Source organism: Danaus plexippus, chromosome 17 (assembly GCF_018135715.1).
Source record: "Danaus plexippus chromosome 17, MEX_DaPlex, whole genome shotgun sequence".
Taxonomy (NCBI): domain Eukaryota; kingdom Metazoa; phylum Arthropoda; class Insecta; order Lepidoptera; family Nymphalidae; genus Danaus; species Danaus plexippus.
The window spans coordinates 1,933,213-1,954,649 of NC_083548.1; the positions used below are offsets into that span (position 1 = coordinate 1,933,213).

At 31.2% G+C, this 21,437-nt stretch overlaps 3 protein-coding genes across 3 annotated transcripts; 2 read left to right on the forward strand and 1 right to left on the reverse strand.

The window, feature by feature from the left end:
• The first annotated feature begins 216 nt into the window (after window positions 1-216).
• LOC116771158 (BLOC-1-related complex subunit 6) lies at window positions 217-1,465 on the forward strand. The gene has a single exon (XM_032662909.2). It carries the CDS (start codon window positions 414-416, stop codon window positions 1,149-1,151), a length of 738 nt encoding a protein of 245 aa, XP_032518800.1. The 5' UTR covers window positions 217-413; the 3' UTR covers window positions 1,152-1,465.
• Window positions 1,466-3,155: 1,690 nt separating this feature from the next.
• On the forward strand, window positions 3,156-18,997 carry LOC116771072 (monocyte to macrophage differentiation factor). Its single transcript, XM_061523112.1, has 4 exons — window positions 3,156-3,528; window positions 4,399-4,589; window positions 10,705-10,957; window positions 15,663-18,997. Exons 1-4 carry the CDS (start codon window positions 3,364-3,366, stop codon window positions 15,849-15,851), a joined length of 798 nt encoding a protein of 265 aa, XP_061379096.1. The 5' UTR covers window positions 3,156-3,363; the 3' UTR covers window positions 15,852-18,997.
• LOC116771071 (arginine--tRNA ligase, cytoplasmic) lies at window positions 18,992-21,246 on the reverse strand. Its single transcript, XM_032662757.2, has one exon. The coding sequence runs from the start codon at window positions 21,091-21,093 to the stop codon at window positions 19,048-19,050; it is 2,046 nt and encodes a 681-aa protein (XP_032518648.2). The 5' UTR covers window positions 21,094-21,246; the 3' UTR covers window positions 18,992-19,047.
• Window positions 21,247-21,437: the final 191 nt, after the last annotated feature.

Here is a 21,437-nt window from a genome sequence, read left to right on the forward strand (position 1 = left end):
CAAATTTGACATTTTTATACAATGATCAAATACTCGTATGTGAAAACTTTTTATGAAATATAAAATTTATATACTATTGTAGACAATGAATTAAATAGCATGTTAAAAAATATAATTTATTTTTATTGTTCATACTTTAGTAATGGGAAAATAAACCTAAACTTTTACCCGTTTGACATTTAAAAATTTTGACAATTTATGTTTGTTTTATGTTTATTACGGTCACAAGTCACATCTTAAAAATAATAAATATTCGATTGTTATAACATTCAACGTTTCTTAACAAAAAAAATCTTTTTGAATCCTGTATCACACGCAGTAAAATGAAAATAATAATTGATTAAAATTTTAATTGTGTCTTTTCTACGATTATCTTTTCTTGGGGAATTCTGAACCATATATCAGTAATAAAAATGAGTGATAATCAAGATTCCTCATCATCTTTTGAAACTAAAAACCTTAATGAAGCTCTTGTTAGTAAGGATGCAGATATGGATGAACAAGTACCTTCTAGAATGACTGCATCATACAGTGAGATATCATTTCATTCTGATGGCGGCCAAACTAATCAAGAAGATTTAAAGGAACCTGGCCCATCGAGACCTTATGATTTTCCATTAGGTAATAGAAAGCAAGAAAAGCTTCCTTTGGATAGTGGTGGACTAGTCAGATATGAAGGAGATATGACACACTATGTTGCTGATGATTTAGAATTAAGAATAAAATTATCAAGTCCAATCACAAAAAAGGGAGAAACTCCTATATTTGGTAGTTCCAGTGCTTCCAGGTCCAGTACTCCGTCTGGGAAGCTTTATAGACAAATATTAGCTCCTCAGATAGGCCAAATAGACATAACAGTATTAAATGATCTCGAATATGAAGCTCAAAAGATAGCACAATCTGTTGATAATTTAATTGAGAACTTATCCAGCATTCTGCATTCTAATTCATCGTTAACGGCAGAGAATATGGAAGTCTATAGAGATGCCGTTGGTAAAACATGTGATGCTATGGATAACAATATAAAAAGCATGTATACCATACTTGCTAAGGGTGAAGAGGTATCCCAAGCTATGGTTCCGGTGCAAGCTCAAGCTGCAAGAATAGCAGAAATAAAAAGACTGTTGCATTTGTTTGAAAGTTACTTCTAAACGTTCAACACTGTTTATATTTATGAAACGAATATTATCTTTGTATATTAATCAGTAAATATGTGAATTCAGTTTGCTATTGTAACTACTATGTTACTGGCTACTTCTGCACGAATATTTTTTTTAGTAAAGTTATTTTCATGTTAAACAAATTAGTCCTAACTATATGATAATAAATCATAATTGTAGACACACTGTAACTTAAAAGCCAAAAAATTTCTTATAAAATATTAAAAATTGTTTATTAAATATAAGTAATTTAATTTATGATCATGTATAGTCAAGTAATAAATAACTTAGTATTTTTTATTTCAGCTTTTTGTGCTTCATTTTATACCTCCTAACTAGGCTTAGTCACAATCAAGCTTTTCTTAATTTCCATTGATTTCATAGGATTTCAACAGACGTAACTCATCAATCTAGTTCACATGTATTTTAAAAAAGGTATTTCACATTAAAATCATGTACCCTAAACAAAAATGCCTATTGGTACTTTATTCTCCTTTTAAATTTTTTATATACCTTCTTATAAAATTCTGAAGCTTTTGTTATAGATAAATATTCTTATGTACACATAACTTTTCGTGCACACGAAATTATTTTCAAATCCGTGTTAGTTTTTACGCAATTAATTAGCTGAAGCACACAAGTCTGGCATTATTAAAACATTATAATTTTTACTCAAAAAATTTGCATGGACGAGAATGATAAATATAAGATCCATGCAATAAGTTTAGAAATGCAGAACGAGTGGTTAGACATAGGAGATTTTTGCATCCCATTAGCACTAAAATGGCGCACCTTAATCCATGATTGGTCGCCAGCATTGCTAAAAACTATCTCAATGCGTTCCAGATGACTCTCCCAGATCAGAGTAATTTAGTAAGATGGGGTAAAGGTACCGAAAAGACTTGCTATATCTGTGGGAAGGCAGTTGGAACAGCTAGGCATTTGTTGGTGGGATGTCGGGTACTCCTCGATAGCGGTCAATACTCGCGTCGTCACGATAGGGTTCTGGAAATCATACGTGAAGCGGTTAGTCTTTCGGTAGCCAGAGCGCAAAAGGAAATAACCACAAACGAGCGATAGGTTTTGTGAGAGAGGGCACTAGGGCTATAAAAACAAATGTCAAGCCTTACTCCATCCTTAAAGCGGCTTCGGATTGAACTATAATGATGGATACGTGTGAAAAACAATACAAAATCCCCGAGGATATTTGTGCCTCGGCCTCCAGACCAGACATATTTATGTATTCGCGAATTTTAAAGCGCGTTGTGATGATAGAGCTTACGGTTCCTTGGGAAACCAACATCTCCAAAGTCCATACCATCAAGGTCAACAAATATTACGAGCTCACTCGAAATAGGTTCGTCGTGGATTTAAACGCGGTAGAAATGGGAGCGAGAGGTATAACGGCTAAATCTCTCTACAACCTACTAAAAGACTTGGGCCTGTCCAGAACTCACATCAGTTCGTTCTTGGAATGTACTTCGAAGGCAGCCCTAGTAGGTTCTTTTCAAATATGGTTAAGTAGGGAGAGGAGCTTAGACAGTGGAGGTGAGCGTTTAACGCGCGTTAGTTAGGGGCCCTTAAACCTACACCTGGATCGCAAGATACAGGCCCTGTTGAAGCTCCACTCAATGCAACGCGATGGACCCGGCACCCGCACGATGAATCCATTGAATGCTTAGAGGTTTCGTCTCATTTATATTTCCTTCATTATTTGTTGTAATTATTCTAAAGGGTTAAGTTTTATAAACTACCTTTAAAATATTAATTATAAAATGAATAATTATTTTTCGGTCAAAAATTTTAAAAGATATAATATTTCTCGAAGTAGTCTTAAAGCAACATAATAATATTGAATTAAAACCTTATCCACGCACATAAGAAGAAAATGGATATTTTTTTTAACTAATTTTTAATAAGTATCAGGTATTTCATCAGTCACAACGAAACGTAAAAAGCGAGAATTGCTGTCTGTTATCATATGCGACTGTCAAGAAAGCGACTAGTCTCAATCGTCAATCGTCGTTTGTCGGCAGTGGAGCTGGGACTGTAGAAAATAAAGACTTATCGAAAGTCTATAACTCTTTAAGAAAATGTAAATTAAATTACAAATATGAGTGCTAATATCATTATAGGATTAAACTTAACGTCACAGTTGTCATGACCAGTTAACTTCCAACTTGCAAACAACAAAACACACACGATGGGCGATGTTGTAAGCTTATTTTCTGTGATAATCATGAAATTTAAATCAAAGTTTAATGAGAGTAAGATTTTTTTTCACTATAATTTTCCGTGGGACAAGCTGAAATCTATAAAGTGGATGAACGAGAGGGCTACATCAAACAAAGCTTATGTTCCTACCAGGGTAAGTGATTAACTCACGAGTTCCAAACAAACATGTTATTTGTTTTGCTACTTTAAATACTTACATAATATAAAGTTAACAAAACGTAACCATTTAGTTTTACAAAGAGTGCAAAGTACATCTAGCTTTGAGATGTCTGTTATCTATTTTTAGTTATAACCATATATATTTTCGTATAAAATAGCAATTCTTTGTTTACAAAAATGTAGATTATGCTTTTTTTTAAGTTTCTAATACTTTTATTACAATATTTCACTAACATTTTTTTTTTTTAATTTTTGTGTTGGCTCAGAAATATAGACTGAAATCTCGAAATATAATTCCTTTTCTATGAAGCAGATTTTTTATACTCCCTTTATTGTCAATATTTATACAACTATGACCTCAAAATTGTTGAAAACTAAAAGTTAAGGAATAAAGTAGGAATTCACAGCATTCAAGTAATAAGACAGAATCTGTCTTTGTTTTTCTTATTATATATAATTCATTAAACAGTTCATCAAATTTAGTATCATGATTAATAATATTAAAAAATAAACAAACTATTTATTTATTCTTTTTATTATAACTAACATATAGAAGTTTGTAAAAATCTGTTTATATAACTTATTAAAAAATAAATGTGACTTTAGCATACCTACATATGATAATATTTTATGAACAAATTATATGGGAAAAAAGTGATTTATAATATTTTTGACATAAACTATTAAATTTATTAGAATTATATTCAGCAGACCATAGATGTATATAGGTACATAATTATTTGAAAATTACAAATGATATTTATAATAAAAAAAATTCATAATTGTTTAGGTTTACACAAACTATTATTATGGGTATGCATATAAAATAATATTATCCATACAGGTGGAAAACCTAGCCAATGTGTGTACCCACGCCTTGTGTGTGGCTCCAGCCTCATTCGGTGCCCGGGAGTTGTTAACTCGCTCCGTGAACGCCCCTCAGGCCATAGCCGCTGTGGTCTATGGCTTGGCTCTGTGTTTGCTGTTTGCTGTCTCGACCACATTCCATTCCGTATGCTGCTGCAAATCCGAAACGTGAGTTGCCTGTACCTCTAACATTTTTAAAGAGCTTTATCATATCCTTAAGATATAATAAGGGTGTCATTGAGATAATCAATATTTTTAAAGACTGGCTTAAATATAGAGAATGCTAATAAAAATGTCCTTTTACATTTAAGCTTTTCTTTATTTGATTCTTGGTTTATAAACTTTGTTATTGATATTATATAGTTCCCTCAAAAAGTTAGTTTAATATAATCTACCTTAACAATAATATCACGTAATTTTTTAAATACGCAGTTTCGATAAATGAATTTATCACTTCTAACATTCAGATACACTCTTCTAATACCTACAGAAAGGAATATCGTAGAATTGATTTTGTTTTTCTTTTATAATCCGTATTTGTGTTCACTGATTAAATTGAGTTAAAGTCAGTTGAAGTAGAAAATTGAAAAACGGTTGGAGTCCGCTGTACCCATGCGACGCGGTAGGAATATGTTTAAAAATAATTTTATAATTTTCTTTAAACGTGATCAACCAAACCTTTCAAAACAACAAAAAATCATCTCGTCTGCCACGATCACGGTTGCTGAAAAGTAACCGAAACGTCGGGAGTATGCAGTTTTTTACAAAAATAAATCACGCGTAGTTTATCCGAAAAATACTAGTTTCATTTAAATGAACAAAAAATCATCTGGAATCAATGCCTGGTGACTTACAGCAGATCTACGCACTAAATAAACTTACAAAACATGAAAATATTATTTAAAAAAATTAACGATATTTTGCTTTCGATACCTCACTGTTTATCTAGATAAAATATAATTATTAAACTTATTGTGAGTGTTATAAATATTCCGAATTTATTACACACAATAAATAGTTCTTGAAGCCGTCTATCAATTTAGTTTTATTACAATCTCCCCAAAACCACTGGCCATGATTTTTCAAATGCTATTATTTACAATAACATACCAATAATTTGAAAATTTACGAACCAAGTTCAATGCCTCATATGGTTAAAATAATTAAACTCAATGTCAAAATATTAAAATCTATTATACTTACAAGACGATAGTTTAAAACATCTTAACCAGTAATAATGTTATCAGGCCCTACGAAACAGTCTGGTGCATAGCTCTATCGCATGAAAATTGGAATCCATACTAAAGAATTGCGTCATTTGGCTTTAAAAAATACAACCTTAGAATAGAATTATATTTAGTGTGCTCTGTTAGACTTCTTCCACTTTCTTTCTAATCGTAAAACAAATTATAGATATATTTTTCTTAGTGTTATGAATACTCTTAATCCACCAGCAGGGTAGGATCTGCAACAGCTCTCCCATTAACAGCACACCTATAATAATATATTCGGACACATCTGCTTGGATGTTATTATACAATCCTATAAAGGACTAGCTGTTGGTTTCGACTTCGTCCTAATATTAAAACCCTTTTGAGATTAGCGATATCATCTTTAAGAGACCTCATTAATTTTTTTGCAGATCCCTCAAACCAATACTTAATAACAGTTTAATTATCTCGGAGCAATGAACTTTCGATTTAAAAAAAATGAAAGTTGGCTTTTAATTAAAAGATAGTTAGCGTATCAAAGATTTAGTTAAATTGTGAACTTCCTTTTTTTTAAATCGGTTAGAGAGTAGCGTTAATAATTAATTACTCCTTATAAATAAACAATTTATATGGATTTTATAAAAATGTAAACAAAATAACAGTTCCTTTCTTTTATTTTGTGATTACTATTATATATTCTACTAATGACGATAATTGTATATGTTTTTTTTTACAAAGCTTTGCCGTGCTCGCTAGTATTTATTTTTATTGCTTGTTATAAACGTTGGATATGCGTTATCCTTTATTTTTTTATCTATTAATATATTGTGCACACAATTTGTCAATTAAGATTTTAATATTCAGAAATTGAGACGGGAATAAAAACATTTTTTTGAAAACAATAAACTTCGATATATTTAATTCGATTATATTTAAATGAAATTATCCTAAAAGAGTTTCCGAGATAGAAACTCCTTGTGTAAAATATTTTGTAACTGTAAATTGGTCGATTAATTGAAAAATATATTTTTTTTTTTCTTCAAAACGTATGAAGAAACGTTCTCATTATACATAATAATACATCTGCTTCACTGGTATGCTAAATGGAAATTTAATGTTTAGTGTAATTATCTTGGTTTTGCTATTATTTAGAAAAAATATAACATAATTTAAATAAAGCAACAAAACAAAAGAATTGTGCATTGGACGTTAGTCAGGTCAGGACGCTGTTCGAGCCCTACTCGAAATGTAGCACAAAAGCTTTTCTATGGTACACTTCTAAAGACGTCACAGTTTAAAAAATCACGTTAACCCAAATAACAGTCTTAATTTTTATTTTTTTATAATAAAAAGTATTTTTTTTGCTTTGATTGAAAGAAATAAAAAAAATATTTACCCGTCACATCGGGTTTTAAAAAAGTTGTCGACCTAGACACATCTTCAAAGGTTTTAAGATATCTGTCGGCGATTGTTTCAATTTAAAAAAAAAAAACAAAATAAACTTTTGCTAATGCTGTCATAATTTTTTTTTTTGCACTAATAAAAAGAAAATATCATTAAAAACTAGAGAAATACATCAGCACAAGATGCAAATTATATTCTTAGGTTTATAATTATATTTCTCGTACAAAAAATTATATGTTTTGTAATTTTTTGCCTCAATCACTAATGATTGGGGTAATGTTGGGACGGAAAGCTAGCACCGATACTAGCTTAAGACTACTTTAAGACAAATTGTATTTATAACATTTTGTTTACTATGAAGGTTAATAAAAAACTGATGACAAATATACGTAAAATACTCATATCGGTATATTGGATAGTTTCGAGCGATACACGCGCTGCACACGTTGTGATACTAAAGAGACACTTCACCTTTATCTTTATAATTACTTCGTCATATGATCATTCTGCTATGTATATATGTATATAGATTAGCTTATGTATATAGATTTTTGTCACAGCTCTTTGTTATTTTTATAAACATACAAAATTAGGTATTGCAAAGTTTTATAAAACGCGTTCAAAAATTGTAGATTAAATAAAGCTTTATATTTTTTTTGTATCCATGCATGAAACAGCCAGTAATGATACTTTAAATGTAATTATAATAATAATATAATTTGGGGCATTATATTCAGGTCCTTGTTCCGTCTACAATATACACTTCCGCTTAGTAATTAACTGTTCAGAAATTATATGTCTATAAATTATTTTTAGTTTCCGTTGTTTACAAATGATTTATTATAATAAAATATGAATATAATAACCATTTTACATAGAATTAGAACAATTTGTAATGATTTAGAAATGAAATAAAATTATTGCCATTAATACTTTGACTATGCAAACCTCTAGGAGTTTTTTTTTTGCCAACGAAGTTGCCTTTTTCGGCATTGTAATAAGTGGAAGTATTAAATTATAAAATATAACCGCGAAACGGATAGATATACTTGCATATGTATAATATTAGTATGCAAAACTTATATAGAAAGTCGTTCCCTAGACTGATCGGAGTCCTTTGGGCCAATGCTTTCTTTTAAACTCGTGGAATAATTGTTTTAGACATTCCGATGGCAACAATGTATCATGTTGTATCAATGTGTTGCTTATTACCAAGCTCTGCGGTTGGTTGGACTAACAAACATTGTCCTCCATGCATACTTATAGGTAGATAAAATTGTTAGGTTTCGTTAGATTAACTACTAAGTATTATAATATAAACATCCTATTTTCTCAGATATATTTTCGTTGTTCTAACAATATTTTTATTTAATAATCTCTGCATAGAATGGAGTCTAAATATAGTTGAAACCTCCGTTTAATTTTCGAATGTTAAAATTAAATTATAGATAACAAAATTTTAAAAATACAATCAGACATAAGTACTATAAACAATTAGGTAGCGTCGGAGAGAAATTATGTCAAAACAAAGTTATTTTTATCAAGTTAATTACATATTTCCCACGAGTTTAGACCTTTAGGTTAGTTAGTTTTATGTTTAGCTAACATTTGGAAATGTCTCTTTGGAGAGATATTAAGATTTTACGAATCCTTTTATGAATATCTGCTCGAAACGCCTTAAGACGCCGACATTTCAGTTACGCGATTTAAACTTTTACGTATCATCACATATGGTTTTAAAGAACAAGGTTAGGTTGAAATAATTTCAGTTATTCCAAGAAACGTGAATCCTTACACAACTAGTGCCTGGCTTAAGCACTGTTACTTAGGCCTTAACACTGCATCGATCACATCTAAGGCTTCGCTATAGTATAACTCCGTAACTGCCAACTTACAGGATGTAATTTGTTACATTCGAATTGAGATGAGATTCAATTACAGACACTCTGGCCGCGGGAAGTGGACAAGAATGATCTCATTTGACAAATTGTACGTGAAAGGTTTTTCATTTATCTTATTTTAGGCCTACACGATACTGTATTTTTTTTTTTATAAATTACTAAAAGTTTATGAACGCAATTTTTTTTATTTCACAATTCAATTTCATTATCTTACTTCGAATTATTGCATTACAATCTCATGTTATATATATCTCCTTAGAAAATATAATTGATCGTTAGATTTTTTCTTAAATTCTGTGTTATATTTTGATAACAGACTGTTAATTTGTACTGAAGACAGATTATGTTACGGGTTCAAAGGCCCCTCTTCACTGTACACCGCAACTTGAACCGCATTGTGAAATTATCAGCCTATTGTTGTCACTCCTTTTTTGCCTTATAGCTTCTCGAAGACGTTTTTCATTTGCAGCGTACTCCTCTCCAAATACAGTAGCACCCTTTTTTACATAATCAATATATAAGATTTCTTTCGTTTTATAGAAAGTAGGTATTGTATATAATTTTTCCATCAGACAGATACATATACTTTCAATTCTTAGACCTGGTTCGAACCACCTCATCGAGTTCTATTTGAACACAAGTTCCCATCTTGTCACACCCATATCTAACATTTCATCATTGTTTTTAAACAACAGAGACCCGAAATCTCCAAGGCAAGCTCAGTTCTCTGCTTTTCATAGAGCGACCTGACATCGCTCAGAATCCATTTTAGTGTCATGGCCAGATCCAAGTGTTGTAAATAAAAAAATATATTTAATGAATCACTAAAATAGTTTAAAAATCAAAATCAGTGCGTTGACTGCTCGAAACTAATTATTAATATTTTCTCGCTTTTGTAATCGGCTTAAAGAGCCTTTGTTCTGTTGACAATGATGTCATTATGAAACTTCCTATTTGTCTCCTCAATAACTTGGTTTGATTAAAAAGTTTATTATAAACACAGTATATAAATAATATATAGGTATAATGTTTTACATGTTATGACGGAATCCTCTATCTGATATAATATACCTAACAACAGTTTAAGATAGTGAATAAAGTAGAAGGATTATATTACTCAATTTTCTTGTAACACGACTAATGTATTGTTGTCGCAATACAATTTATAGGTCTGTGGTATCATATAGTGACGCATTCTCGGCCTGTATTTATGAACAACACTCTCCATAGTGTCAACTGAATAAAGCCCCCTATTATGTTCTATATTTGGGTCACCGTGTGGATGAAGAACTATTGAAACTATTTGCTGTTAACTAGAAAATGCAACGAACACTGTTCAGTCACGTAACGTTGAATGGTTATTAGAAAACTGTCTTTATATTTTTCATAATCCCGCTCGCGTATAAAAAAATAAGATATATTTTTACTAATTTTTTTAGGAGTAAAAAGAAAGTTACAGTCTTTTTTATTTATATACAGTTTAAGAAAAAAATAACTATTTCATTGGGTCTTATGATCGGGTCTCAAAAATAGGACTGCGTAACAGGATATGATGGAAAACAGATTGCATAGTGTTGTCAGTAGATAGGAGACAATTTCAGTCCCATCTTACTGTAAACACATTACTACAGAGTATTTGAAACACCCACCAACCTACCACTCACGCTAGTCTATTACGTTAATAGTAAAAGTGAAATATGTTTAATCTACTAAGCTCGTTTAGTTTAACTCCACCTGTGACCTGAATAAAAGTAGCAAACATTTCAGGAAGATGAAACACTTCCTCCACCGCTGCGACCGCGCCATGATCTACATATTCATAGCCAGCTCCTACTTCCCTTGGCTGACCGTGGGGACACTGTCATGTTGGATGCTCCGTGAACTGAGATGGGCTATCTGGCTGTTGGCTGTGTTGGGGATCACCTATCAGCAGATCTTTCACGAGCGGTACAAGATGTTGGAGCTCCTACTGTACTTGGTTATGGGACTCGGGCCTGCTGTGATTATTGTCACTTCAAATGTATGTCCGTTTTCAGCCTAATGCATGCTGTAGCTTGTTAACTAATAAGAATTAACTTGAAGTTCCTAATCAATATAATCGTGGCTTTTTCAATTTGAAGTTTGTGTAGTAAAAAATAATTTCCACTCAAAAGTCAAAAGGCTATGCGATGTAGTCGGTACGTGCCCACTATCCTTTATTATATGAATGGGATCGTTCTAATCATGATAAAACTATTTTTATCGTCCCCTGAAGTAATTGGTCCATTACTTGATCTTATTAACCTTTGAAAGTCACTCGGCTTATACGGTGAATGCTTATCAGTAAAAATAACTAGCAAGCGCTTCGATATATCTATATTATTAGTATGTAGAAGTATTGGTTTTAAATATAATACAATTTTTTTCTTTCTCTAATATGACTGTTGAGCATTCGTTACGTTTTAGTTTATTTATATATCCATATGTCTCAACTTGTTACAGATAATAACAGTTATATTTAGGTTAAAAAAAAATAACATAGATTAATTATAGTTTATCTGCGGATTAGCCCTAGTAGTATTCATTTATGTTATTTTTTTTTTACTACTTTTATCAATATCTTAAAAGTTACAGATAATACATATTTATTCAGGCACCAACCTTCGAGATTTACGTATCTGAAACGAAAAAAAAAAATAAACATGTATCGATAAGAATTAATAAAAAAAGAGAAAATGTAATTTTAATATTCTATTAAAAGATAATTTGATAACATTATGGTGCATTTGTTATCGACAAGAGTTGACAGCTCTATTTATAACTGTCACTACGTTACAGTAAAGCTAATGGGGATCACATAAATAATAAATGTACATCATATTCGGTCAGCTGTTCAAAACACTTTTGATGATTATTTTGCTAATATCAACTTTATTACAATGGGATAAATATCATTTTTAATATCGCACAGTCACATATCTTGATTAAATTATAAATAATTTGTCCTATTCTACAAATGAACCCTTAGTATGAGTGATACAATCGCTCCAGAAACCAAGAAGCCATAATTAATACAATTAAGAAATCAAAAGCAATTGGTAATTAATGTAAAAATTCAAACCTTCACTAATTACAAAATAATGTTTGTATTAAATAAAATTAGTTATATTAAAAATATTCTAGAAGACAATGAAAAAATGTTAAAGTGATTTTAACTCAAGAATAGAAATGTTCTTTGATAGATAGTCGTAAATAGTGCCGTCAGCTAGAACTTAATAGTTCTGTTTAAAATCCGATCACTTTGCTCGCCCCAGTTTCAACCAAATCAAGTTTTTAAACTGATAACATCCCTTGCTTTGTTCATCTTACTGTGTTTAGGTAAACCACATCAGCATTATCTTAATTTGAATATAAATGAAGCTGGTCAGGCTTACGGGTATCTGTAGTGGGCGCGATTAAACTTTAACGATCGGCTCAAAGGCTTATACGGTTGACCTTATGTCGAAACACGATCGTCGCTACAGTGAAGGTGCTTATTTATAATTAAACTACAAATATGGCTTCTAGATAAATACCCATTACCCGGGTTTCTAAACTAATGATAAACAAAAGCATTCCCAAAGTATTATAATTGAAATATTCTCGTTATATTTAGTATTTAGATAAGTAACAATACATTGTATCAAGGAACACAAATGTAGCATTTTAATATTTATAGGCTACACGTTCTAAGACACAGTGGTAATAAATTATCTTCCTGGAGATTTCCCAGGGCGATACAACTGCGTTGGAGGTACTTATTCAATTTGTTGATATATATTTCTTTGGGAATGTTTTTGTTCTTGTAAATTTTAAATTCAAACACGTGTTGCTTTGGATTATTCTAAGTTTAATATAAATTCCGCACTGGCCTTAACCTTTGTTCAGTCTAATATTACAAACGTGGAAGTAGCTCACCTCTGTATGTTGTTTACGCAAAGTTATGAAAAATATATGTATCAAAGATGCGGTCAGATTATTTTTAATGTGAATTATAAAATTCAACATACAAAATGTGATCTTTTTCCTACGTTTGGAGTGTATTCGCTATGCAGTAAAAGGCATATACAAGTAGCACTTAATTATTTCTCACTTTACCCTCGCTAAACAGACCGGCTTGTTGAAGGGTTTCAAATACGCTCAAAAGGCACACTTAAACTTATTTGACGGCATTGAATTTGTCTTTATTTGTGCTATATAATACAGATTTTATAATAATCTTGTCTACTGATTAACTTTTTTCAATGTCACACGTGAAACTATCAAAAAGGTATCTATTCGTTCGTCAACATATAGCATATGATAAAATAAACTATAAGATAATCCCCCAAAAGTGAATAAAATCCGCGATTTTTTCTTACTGCATCCAATACATTTGTTATGTGGATTATTTTTATTGGAAGATAACGTTACACGCAATACTCAGTAATGGATTAAACCAGGACTGTTATGTAACATTAATATACCCAGACTGTTATGATGATACAGGTACTAATCAGAGCCTTATGAAAGATGAAAAGAGTTTTTTTTTTAAGCTATGGCTGCATTCGCACAGGAATCGTGGAATATTTTGCTAATGTCTATGTTTTTATTTGCTGGATGAATGACAAAAAGTTTTATATATACGTATAAGTCATTTTTATTTCTTTCACGGAAATATAAAACGGTTTGTTTCTCTTTTTTCTTATATTTTTTAAACGTCAATCAATTTGACTTAATAACAATTCCATTATGTAGAGGAAATTGCTATAATCGCAACTATAAAAAATATCACGAGTGCGAGTTTAAAGTGGCGTAGTTTACAGCGGCCCATGTGCTAGTCAATATTCTTCGAATAGTTGGCACTTCATGAATTTTCGAGAAATTACTGAATTTAAAGCATTAAAATCGGCATAGCTTCTTTTTTAAACATGAAAATGCCAATAGAAGATTGAATATGTAGCTATACATTAAATTTTACGTCCGTAGTGGATTTTGAAATACTCGTTAAATACAATAGAACAGTTGATAGATGCGTTACAAAACAGAATGTGTTAGCTTACACTTATTATTGACTTAAATATCTGATACAAATTTTAAACCGCAAATAGCTCTTAGTACTTGCAAGAACAGGTGAGAATGTAAATTTACGCTCATATTTGATATCCACTGGCCTTGATGGCCTTGGTTGCGTGTTTTAGTTAATGTTCATTTATTTAAGGTAACGCAACATGCGATAGGTGGAAGAAATTTTGTGATTTTTTTTTTAATGTTCTTTTATTTTTAATAAAACTAATGAAATATATATAAAAAATAATCACTAAAATGTTACTCTCCATTTGTCTTGAATCCCTTTGACAACGAACAATTGTCTTTCTATCATACGTACCTATTATAACCCATTGGATCTCTGGCTTAAGGTCATCTCGTTTACTGTTCCCGAAATAGACTGAATGCTTCGTTATATAAAGAAGCCATTTTTGTTGTTTATATTTTCGTGCGAATGATTTCTTTTAAGTCAAATCAGACCAGATATAAGTGAGCAGTTTGATCAATTCTTTTAGAATATATATAGAGCAGTTATCTGCCGTCCCAGTGCGGACATTAATTAAAAGAAAGAAGGAAATTTTATTTCACTAATGTTATATTTGATCATAGTCAGAAATTCACTCAACTTCAAACTGCACGCGTAACATTCATCATTAAATCTTTGAAAATTTACAATAAAGTTATGTTGTAATTCAATACTATTTCAAGCAACTCTATAGTATTAGTTTTTAAAAATTATTTTTTTGAAAGATCTCGGTATAATACATATATATTTTTATATAATTATTTTTAAAGATCTTATAAACACGCTATCTAAAGGTTACCACCTCCTGCAGCGTAGTTTTAATAAAATCATTTTCTCACAGCCCTAACGGAACAGACCTTTATTTATTTATTTGTTTGTTTATTTAAAGGCTCATCAACAATATAGACACAAACATTTATCATAATACAATAACTGTATTGCTTAATCCTGGTGTTAGTATTTATTACAGACGAGCTGAACATTTACACAACACGTGTTACAAACAATATGATAGTTAAATAGTCATAGTTTAAAACATAACAAAAAAACGCATTAAAAATTAAACGAGTACAAAAAATAAAAAGCATGTACATAAACATAAACTTGCATGCAAATTTACTAATTATTAAAAGAATCATAATATTGTTTTATACCTAAAACGTCGAGGATTGTCATTAAAGATATCTAAGCCCAGTTCTTTCCACCAACTATTGTATACTTCCATTAATCTCACGACTGGGGATTGCATTCCCAGGTTAGTTCTAAACCTAGGAATATTAAAAAAACAATTAATATCTACGTCGAGCATTAATTTTGGTGACATTAATTCGAATACGCTCAAGCAGATCCTGACAATAAGAAGAACTATGACTATCTTTTGCAGCGTGTGCATGTTAGAAAAGGATAGCCTATCGTTATATGTATTTATATTTACTTAAAAATTATATATTAAAAAACATCGCAATTAAGAAATAATAAAAATACGTTTTAACAGCCAAAACAAGATCGCAAAATTGATCGCACACAGATAAACACATGAGAAATATTTAAGTTTAGTGAATTATAACTATTTATATTTTGTATGTATATATTTGAAAAAATATTTAATTTTATAGTAATACGTGTAATTAATATCATATAATTTCCGTTTCAGCATCAGTTCCCGGCGATGCACGACCTCAAGATGGGAGGTTTGTTATATCTGATAGGTGTGTTCTTCTTCAAGAGCGACGGTCGCATACCATTCGCTCACGCCATATGGCACGTGTTCGTTGCCCTGGCCGCCTCAGTCCACTACCTGGCGATACTCAGACATCTCTTCCCCGAACTTAACACAGAATGACTGCCATTAGGAATCTCAGACGACGCTCTCTCATTTTATGTTTTCAAACGTTCCATTTCATAACGATTTCATCCGTTAACAATTGCTTAAAGATTTTATACAACGCCATACTATTAGGTTCTAATTTTGAACGCGTTCGGTGTATTTTATATATAAATTATTAATGTTAAGAATTAAGTACAGAAAAAAATAAACAATTTGTTAATGGTCAGTATTTGGCAAATTTTTTTATTAATAGCAGAAAATTCAATGTAAATTTACGCCTTTCAATTGTACCAATTCCTTTCAGGCGTAATATTTAAGCAGAATGCTGAATATTTTACGAGTACGCCTATAGGTAACCTTCAGTTAACGTAGTTATTAACATTGCGCAAATATCATTAACCGCGTCTGACGTGCATTGTGTCGCTGCTCTATTTAAATTAAAAAAAAAAACATTGAACGCGTTCGTCTAGTATATTTTGTAAAATATTGTTGAAATCTTATTGTTGTAGTGTATTAGTGTCCCAGAATCTCGAGACCAAACCAACCCTATTTAGAATATTTAATGAATGTTTTAGGTGTTTTTAGAGACGTTTATATCTATACTTATACGATAACCAGTTTTTTCAACAGATCTTTTATACACCTAATGTGAATTTTTCCTTAGATTAGTTACGTATACTTGTTTAGAGTAATTAGATAAATCTATAGTGTAACTATATCGTGAACTAGATTCTTGAGCATGTAATGTATAATGTAGGTACTTTCATTGCTCAATATTTTGTGTTTTAAAATTAGATAACTTCCTCATGTTTTTTTTTTATTAATTTGTTTGCTTTGACCGATTTTATACAGCCAATGTGTATGGAGTTTTTTTTTTAATATTTTTCTTCCGTTGTCTATGAATTTAGTGTCATAGACTATGTGTGTCATATACAAGTTGCGATACAGTCGGTCTGTTTGTAAACTAGGTCGGATCAAGCGGCGGGCGATCGTGGTCCGTGTGTTATGTAGGTCGCATGAATATTAAACACGCAGGTATTTCAGACCTCACAGATATTAAATCAGACCGAAATTATATAAAACGACTTTACTATCCAACCTTTGTTTAAAAAAAAAAAATAAAAAAAATATTTGAATATTCAATTCCAGTTAGTTCCGTTTCATGCAAAAATAATGTTGTCCTTATTGGAATTTTCATACAAGTTATGCGTCCATTGCGTACATGCATTTCTTTTTTTATTGCTATTTTTAAGTCTGATTAACGGTATAGGTAAAGGAACATTATATTTTATTATATTGGTATAGGTGTTTTAGTTTCCTCATAATACTGCGATTCCGAAACAATTTCTAGTCAAAAATTTGCTTCAACCATTTGTAAAGTGATTGCAACAGATTTTAAAAATATACAATTTGATAATTCTTTATTATTGTATGAATAATGAGACTTTGTTATAAGTTTTAAACTTAACGAGAACTATCATTGTTTTCTAGTTTATTCACTGCTAGTACATGTTATGGCATCCAAAAAAAAAAAAAAACAGGAATCTCGAGGCGGATAAAATTGCTAGTCTACTGCTAGAAGATGCTCGTACTAAACACTTGCGATCGTTTATTACACATCATACTCACGTACGGTCTGTATGATAGTTATGAATCGGCACTAAAAACTTTGACAGTTTAAGTTTATGATAAAACGTGTAATAAAGGTACTGTACCCCGAGTAGGACATACATTAGTAGGACGTTTCAAGGTTTCATTAAGTTAATCAAACAATCATTCAATCAATGGACATGAGGCTTGCACCAATATTTGAATGAGAAACGAACCTTCATTATGTTGACTATCCAGTCGTACTCGGAGTACTGAAGTATCGCCGCGAGCCGGTCATTCAGGCAACAGGGTAATAATATGCAGAACGCGGCTGCACAAGACAATTATTTATATTGTTTTTAATCATTCGAATGTATATATTTTGTTTATATTATCCCACCACCAAAATCGTATCCTCTTAGATATACTGAGAAGTTATTTCTTCCTAATTTTTTTTTACATAGAATGTGGTGTAAACATGTTCAAGATTTCAATGCATGGTCTATGATTAGGGTCCATGGTAAAGTTCGTTCTGACATTTCAGATGTGATATGTAGTATCGTTTGAACCTATCTTGATGTCTTTATTTAGAAATGTAAGCAGTATTTTTATGTAATTTACTAGTGGAACTATCTCATAGGACGTTACAAAAATGACTCTTGTTGTGTAAATGGGATGGTTCGATTTAGATTGTAGATGCAATAGTTGTTAAACCAATCTGTGTCTCAAGTCTTCCACGGAGATGCCATTGGTTTGAAACTTAGGATTCTTAGTATACATAATTTTGATTCAGAAAAATGCTAAGATACGATATTTTAGAGAAGTTTCTATTTGATCTTCAGTGAATTTTTCTGTCAATTTACGCATTAAAAAAAATTATTTATATCATTGCTATATAAATTAAGACGATTTTAAATAATTTATTTTTATTTAAAAAAATATTTATTCAAATTCTCGTTAAAGAAAAGTTTTTTCTGTAAAAAGTGAACTGGCTTTTGATCAATTTCACTTAATTGCAGAAAAATCTTTGTGTCTTTAATACGGAAATATTTTTTGGAAAATTTATTAAGTTTTAAAAATCCTGATACATCCTTTCAAATGTATATTTAAGTATTAGGAATTACTGATCTAGAAAATTAGCCAAACTAATTATATGAAAAATATAAATTCCATTTAGATATTAATTGTGAAAGTTGATTTTATAATTCATATAATTGTATATTTATATGTAACTTGCATGATTTTTGTTCTTCATTATTAACATTATATAAGCAATTTCTAAATAAAATATCTACATTTCCTTGAAGTATATTCCGTAGTTAAAAAACTACCTCATGAATTGGAATTAAATCCTATGTAAAATTCATTGAAATTTAAATAATAATTGACTTAATAAATAATATAATTAAAATTTTATTATCATAATCTACAATCTCAATATATCAATGTTGTTATAATCTGTATTTAATTTTTAAGTAATTCATAATGTTACGTCACGTCACCTTCAATAGTGGACCCTGGTATAGTTTTGTAGCGGTTTTTGGGAATAAAATAAAAGATTTACATTCAAATTCTGTTTTATTTAAATAGTTGCTAAAAACATTGTGATTTCATTATGATGTTACATTTTAGAGACCGTCTTGATGCCCAGGATGTCGAGACATCGTTCCATAACTCTGGCAGTAACTTCGCAAAGCATCAATCTTTCATAGAATATTTTAACAACGTTACCGCTTTTGTCTTTCTCAACACAGTAACACTTGTCATAAAAGTCTGTGAACGCGGAACTGATTTCGTACAAATATTCACACAGACTATGCAAATAAAGATCATTAGCAACTTTAAGAATAACCTCAGGGAATCTGAGAAGGACTTTGCCAAGTTTCCACTCGGCATCATGAACCAGTTTAAACCCAGATTTGTGAACCTCCTCTAACAGTTTATCTGTGGATATCTGTGCCGTCCTCGCAATAGATCTGATGCGAGTTAAAGCATACAATAAATATACTGCGGTGTTGCCTTTATCATCTAACATTTTATCAAACGAAAATATGTAATCATTGATTCTGTTGTGAGACAGATCAGCGTATTTTATGCACCCATAGGCCACCGCTTCCTGGGCTTGCTTTAATTCCTCAGGTGTAAGAACCTTGTCGCGTCCTTTTTCTACCAGTTTGTCGAGAGCTCTTTTAAGACCTTCATCTAATAATTGTATCAACTTTATAGTATCGCCAGATCGTGTTTTAAATTTCTTCTTGTCTTCGCCAAGAACAACACCAAATCCGACATGTTCTATTTTCTTACCGTCCTTGAGGATACCGAACCTTCTGGCGCATGCATCAATGAGCACGAAGTGAGTGTATTGTCCAACATCAGTCACATAGATAAATCGGTCACCTTTCTCTTCCTCCACGCGATTTCTTATGGTAGCCATATCAGAAGTGTCATAGGTATAACCACCGTCAGACTTCACAATTGTAAGCGGTATTCCATCATGGTTGTTGGGGTCGCTCCACATTATAAGCCGTCCGTCATCTTCCTCTAAGTAACCACCATCTTTTAATTCCTTAACAATTTTTTCCATCCTACTTTGGTAGAAGGATTCTCCCCTGTCTTCAATTTTTATGTCCAAGCGATCATATATCTTTTGGAACTCTTGTCTGGAGACTTCGCATATCAACTTCCAAGCAGATATGTAATCAGGATCACCGGACTGTAGTTTAACCACACAGGAATATGCCCTCTTTTTAAATTCTTCATCTTCATCAAATCTTTTCTTTGACTCTTTGTAAAATGCTTGTAAATCTGATATTGGAGGAGAATGTGTTTTGAAATTTGGATACTTGTCCTGTAAATGAGCAATGAGCATTCCAAACTGAGTTCCCCAGTCACCAAGATGGTTTAAGCGGAGAACATCATGGTCCAGAAACTCCAAGGCCCGACAAATACTATCTCCTATAATAGTCGACCTTAAATGTCCTACATGCATTTCTTTTGCAATATTTGGTGAAGAAAAGTCTACAATTATCCTCTCTCGTTTGACAGGAGGTGGTTTTACACCAAGTCGTAAAATACAGCTGAGGACATGTTCAGCAAATGTCCTATTCAAGTAGATATTTAGAAAACCAGCACCGGCAACTTCAGTTTTCTCAATGAGTGGAGATGCAGGCATCTTATTTAAAATATTGTTTGCTACTTCTCTAGGATTAGTCTTTATATTTTTAGATTTAAGCAATTGTGATATAGGCATAGCAGAATTACACTGATAGTCTCCAAATTTAGGGTTGTTGCCCGATAATGTTAACACAACAGGTGGATCCTCCAATTCTGGGTAAGCAGATGTAATTGCAATTTCAAATATATTTTTAAGTTCATCTAAAATGCAGATAGTACCTTCGATAGAATTAATATCGTTTAGTAGATTAGGACGTTTTTTAGACGTCTTTTTAGCCGACCCTACTGATCTTTCAACTTCAATAGCGTTTTGAAGAATGGCTAAGCGATGTTTATATTTTTCATTGTCAGACATTAGTTTGTCAAGACGTTCATCACCAATATAACTCAGATCTCCTTTTGCTAGCTTAGTTAATTCCTCTTCAATTGCCTTTGCTTCCTTTTCGGCTTTGGCAGTCCTTTCTTCAAGTGCTTTTTGATTTATATCTGTCATTTTGCTGTTTCTTCAATAAAAAGATTTCACCTTATGTTAAATTAAATTATTTTTTAATAAATATCAATTGTTGTTCTTAGTTAATAAAATATTTTTAACACTGAATTTATTTTTCACAGTGTAAGGTTATTCCGCATGTTGACACCAACGTCATCTACATTGTCATAATGACGTATGCAAGTTCAAAAACTTATATTAACCTAAACTTTTATTATGATTTTTTTAGTTAAAATTTAATTATTCTTCATATCAGCTATTGGATCCAATAAGATTTAGATGGAAAGTTTTTTTTTTAATATAAGATATTTTTTAATTTATATTTAAAAAGCATTCAAATATTTGTG

What these genes read in the sequence shown, in the direction of transcription:
- LOC116771158 (XM_032662909.2), top strand. Translation starts at nt 414, where the DNA reads ATGAGTGATAATCAAGATTCCTCATCATCTTTTGAAACTAAAAACCTT.
- LOC116771072 (XM_061523112.1), top strand. Translation starts at nt 3,364, where the DNA reads ATGGGCGATGTTGTAAGCTTATTTTCTGTGATAATCATGAAATTTAAA. An exon ending in AAGCTTATGTTCCTACCAGG is followed by an intron (nt 3,529 to 4,398) that starts GTAAGTGATTAA and finishes TTATCCATACAG; the next exon opens with GTGGAAAACCTAGCCAATGT. An exon ending in TGATTATTGTCACTTCAAAT is followed by an intron (nt 10,958 to 15,662) that starts GTATGTCCGTTT and finishes TTTCCGTTTCAG; the next exon opens with CATCAGTTCCCGGCGATGCA.
- LOC116771071 (XM_032662757.2), bottom strand. Translation starts at nt 21,093, where the DNA reads ATGACAGATATAAATCAAAAAGCACTTGAAGAAAGGACTGCCAAAGCC.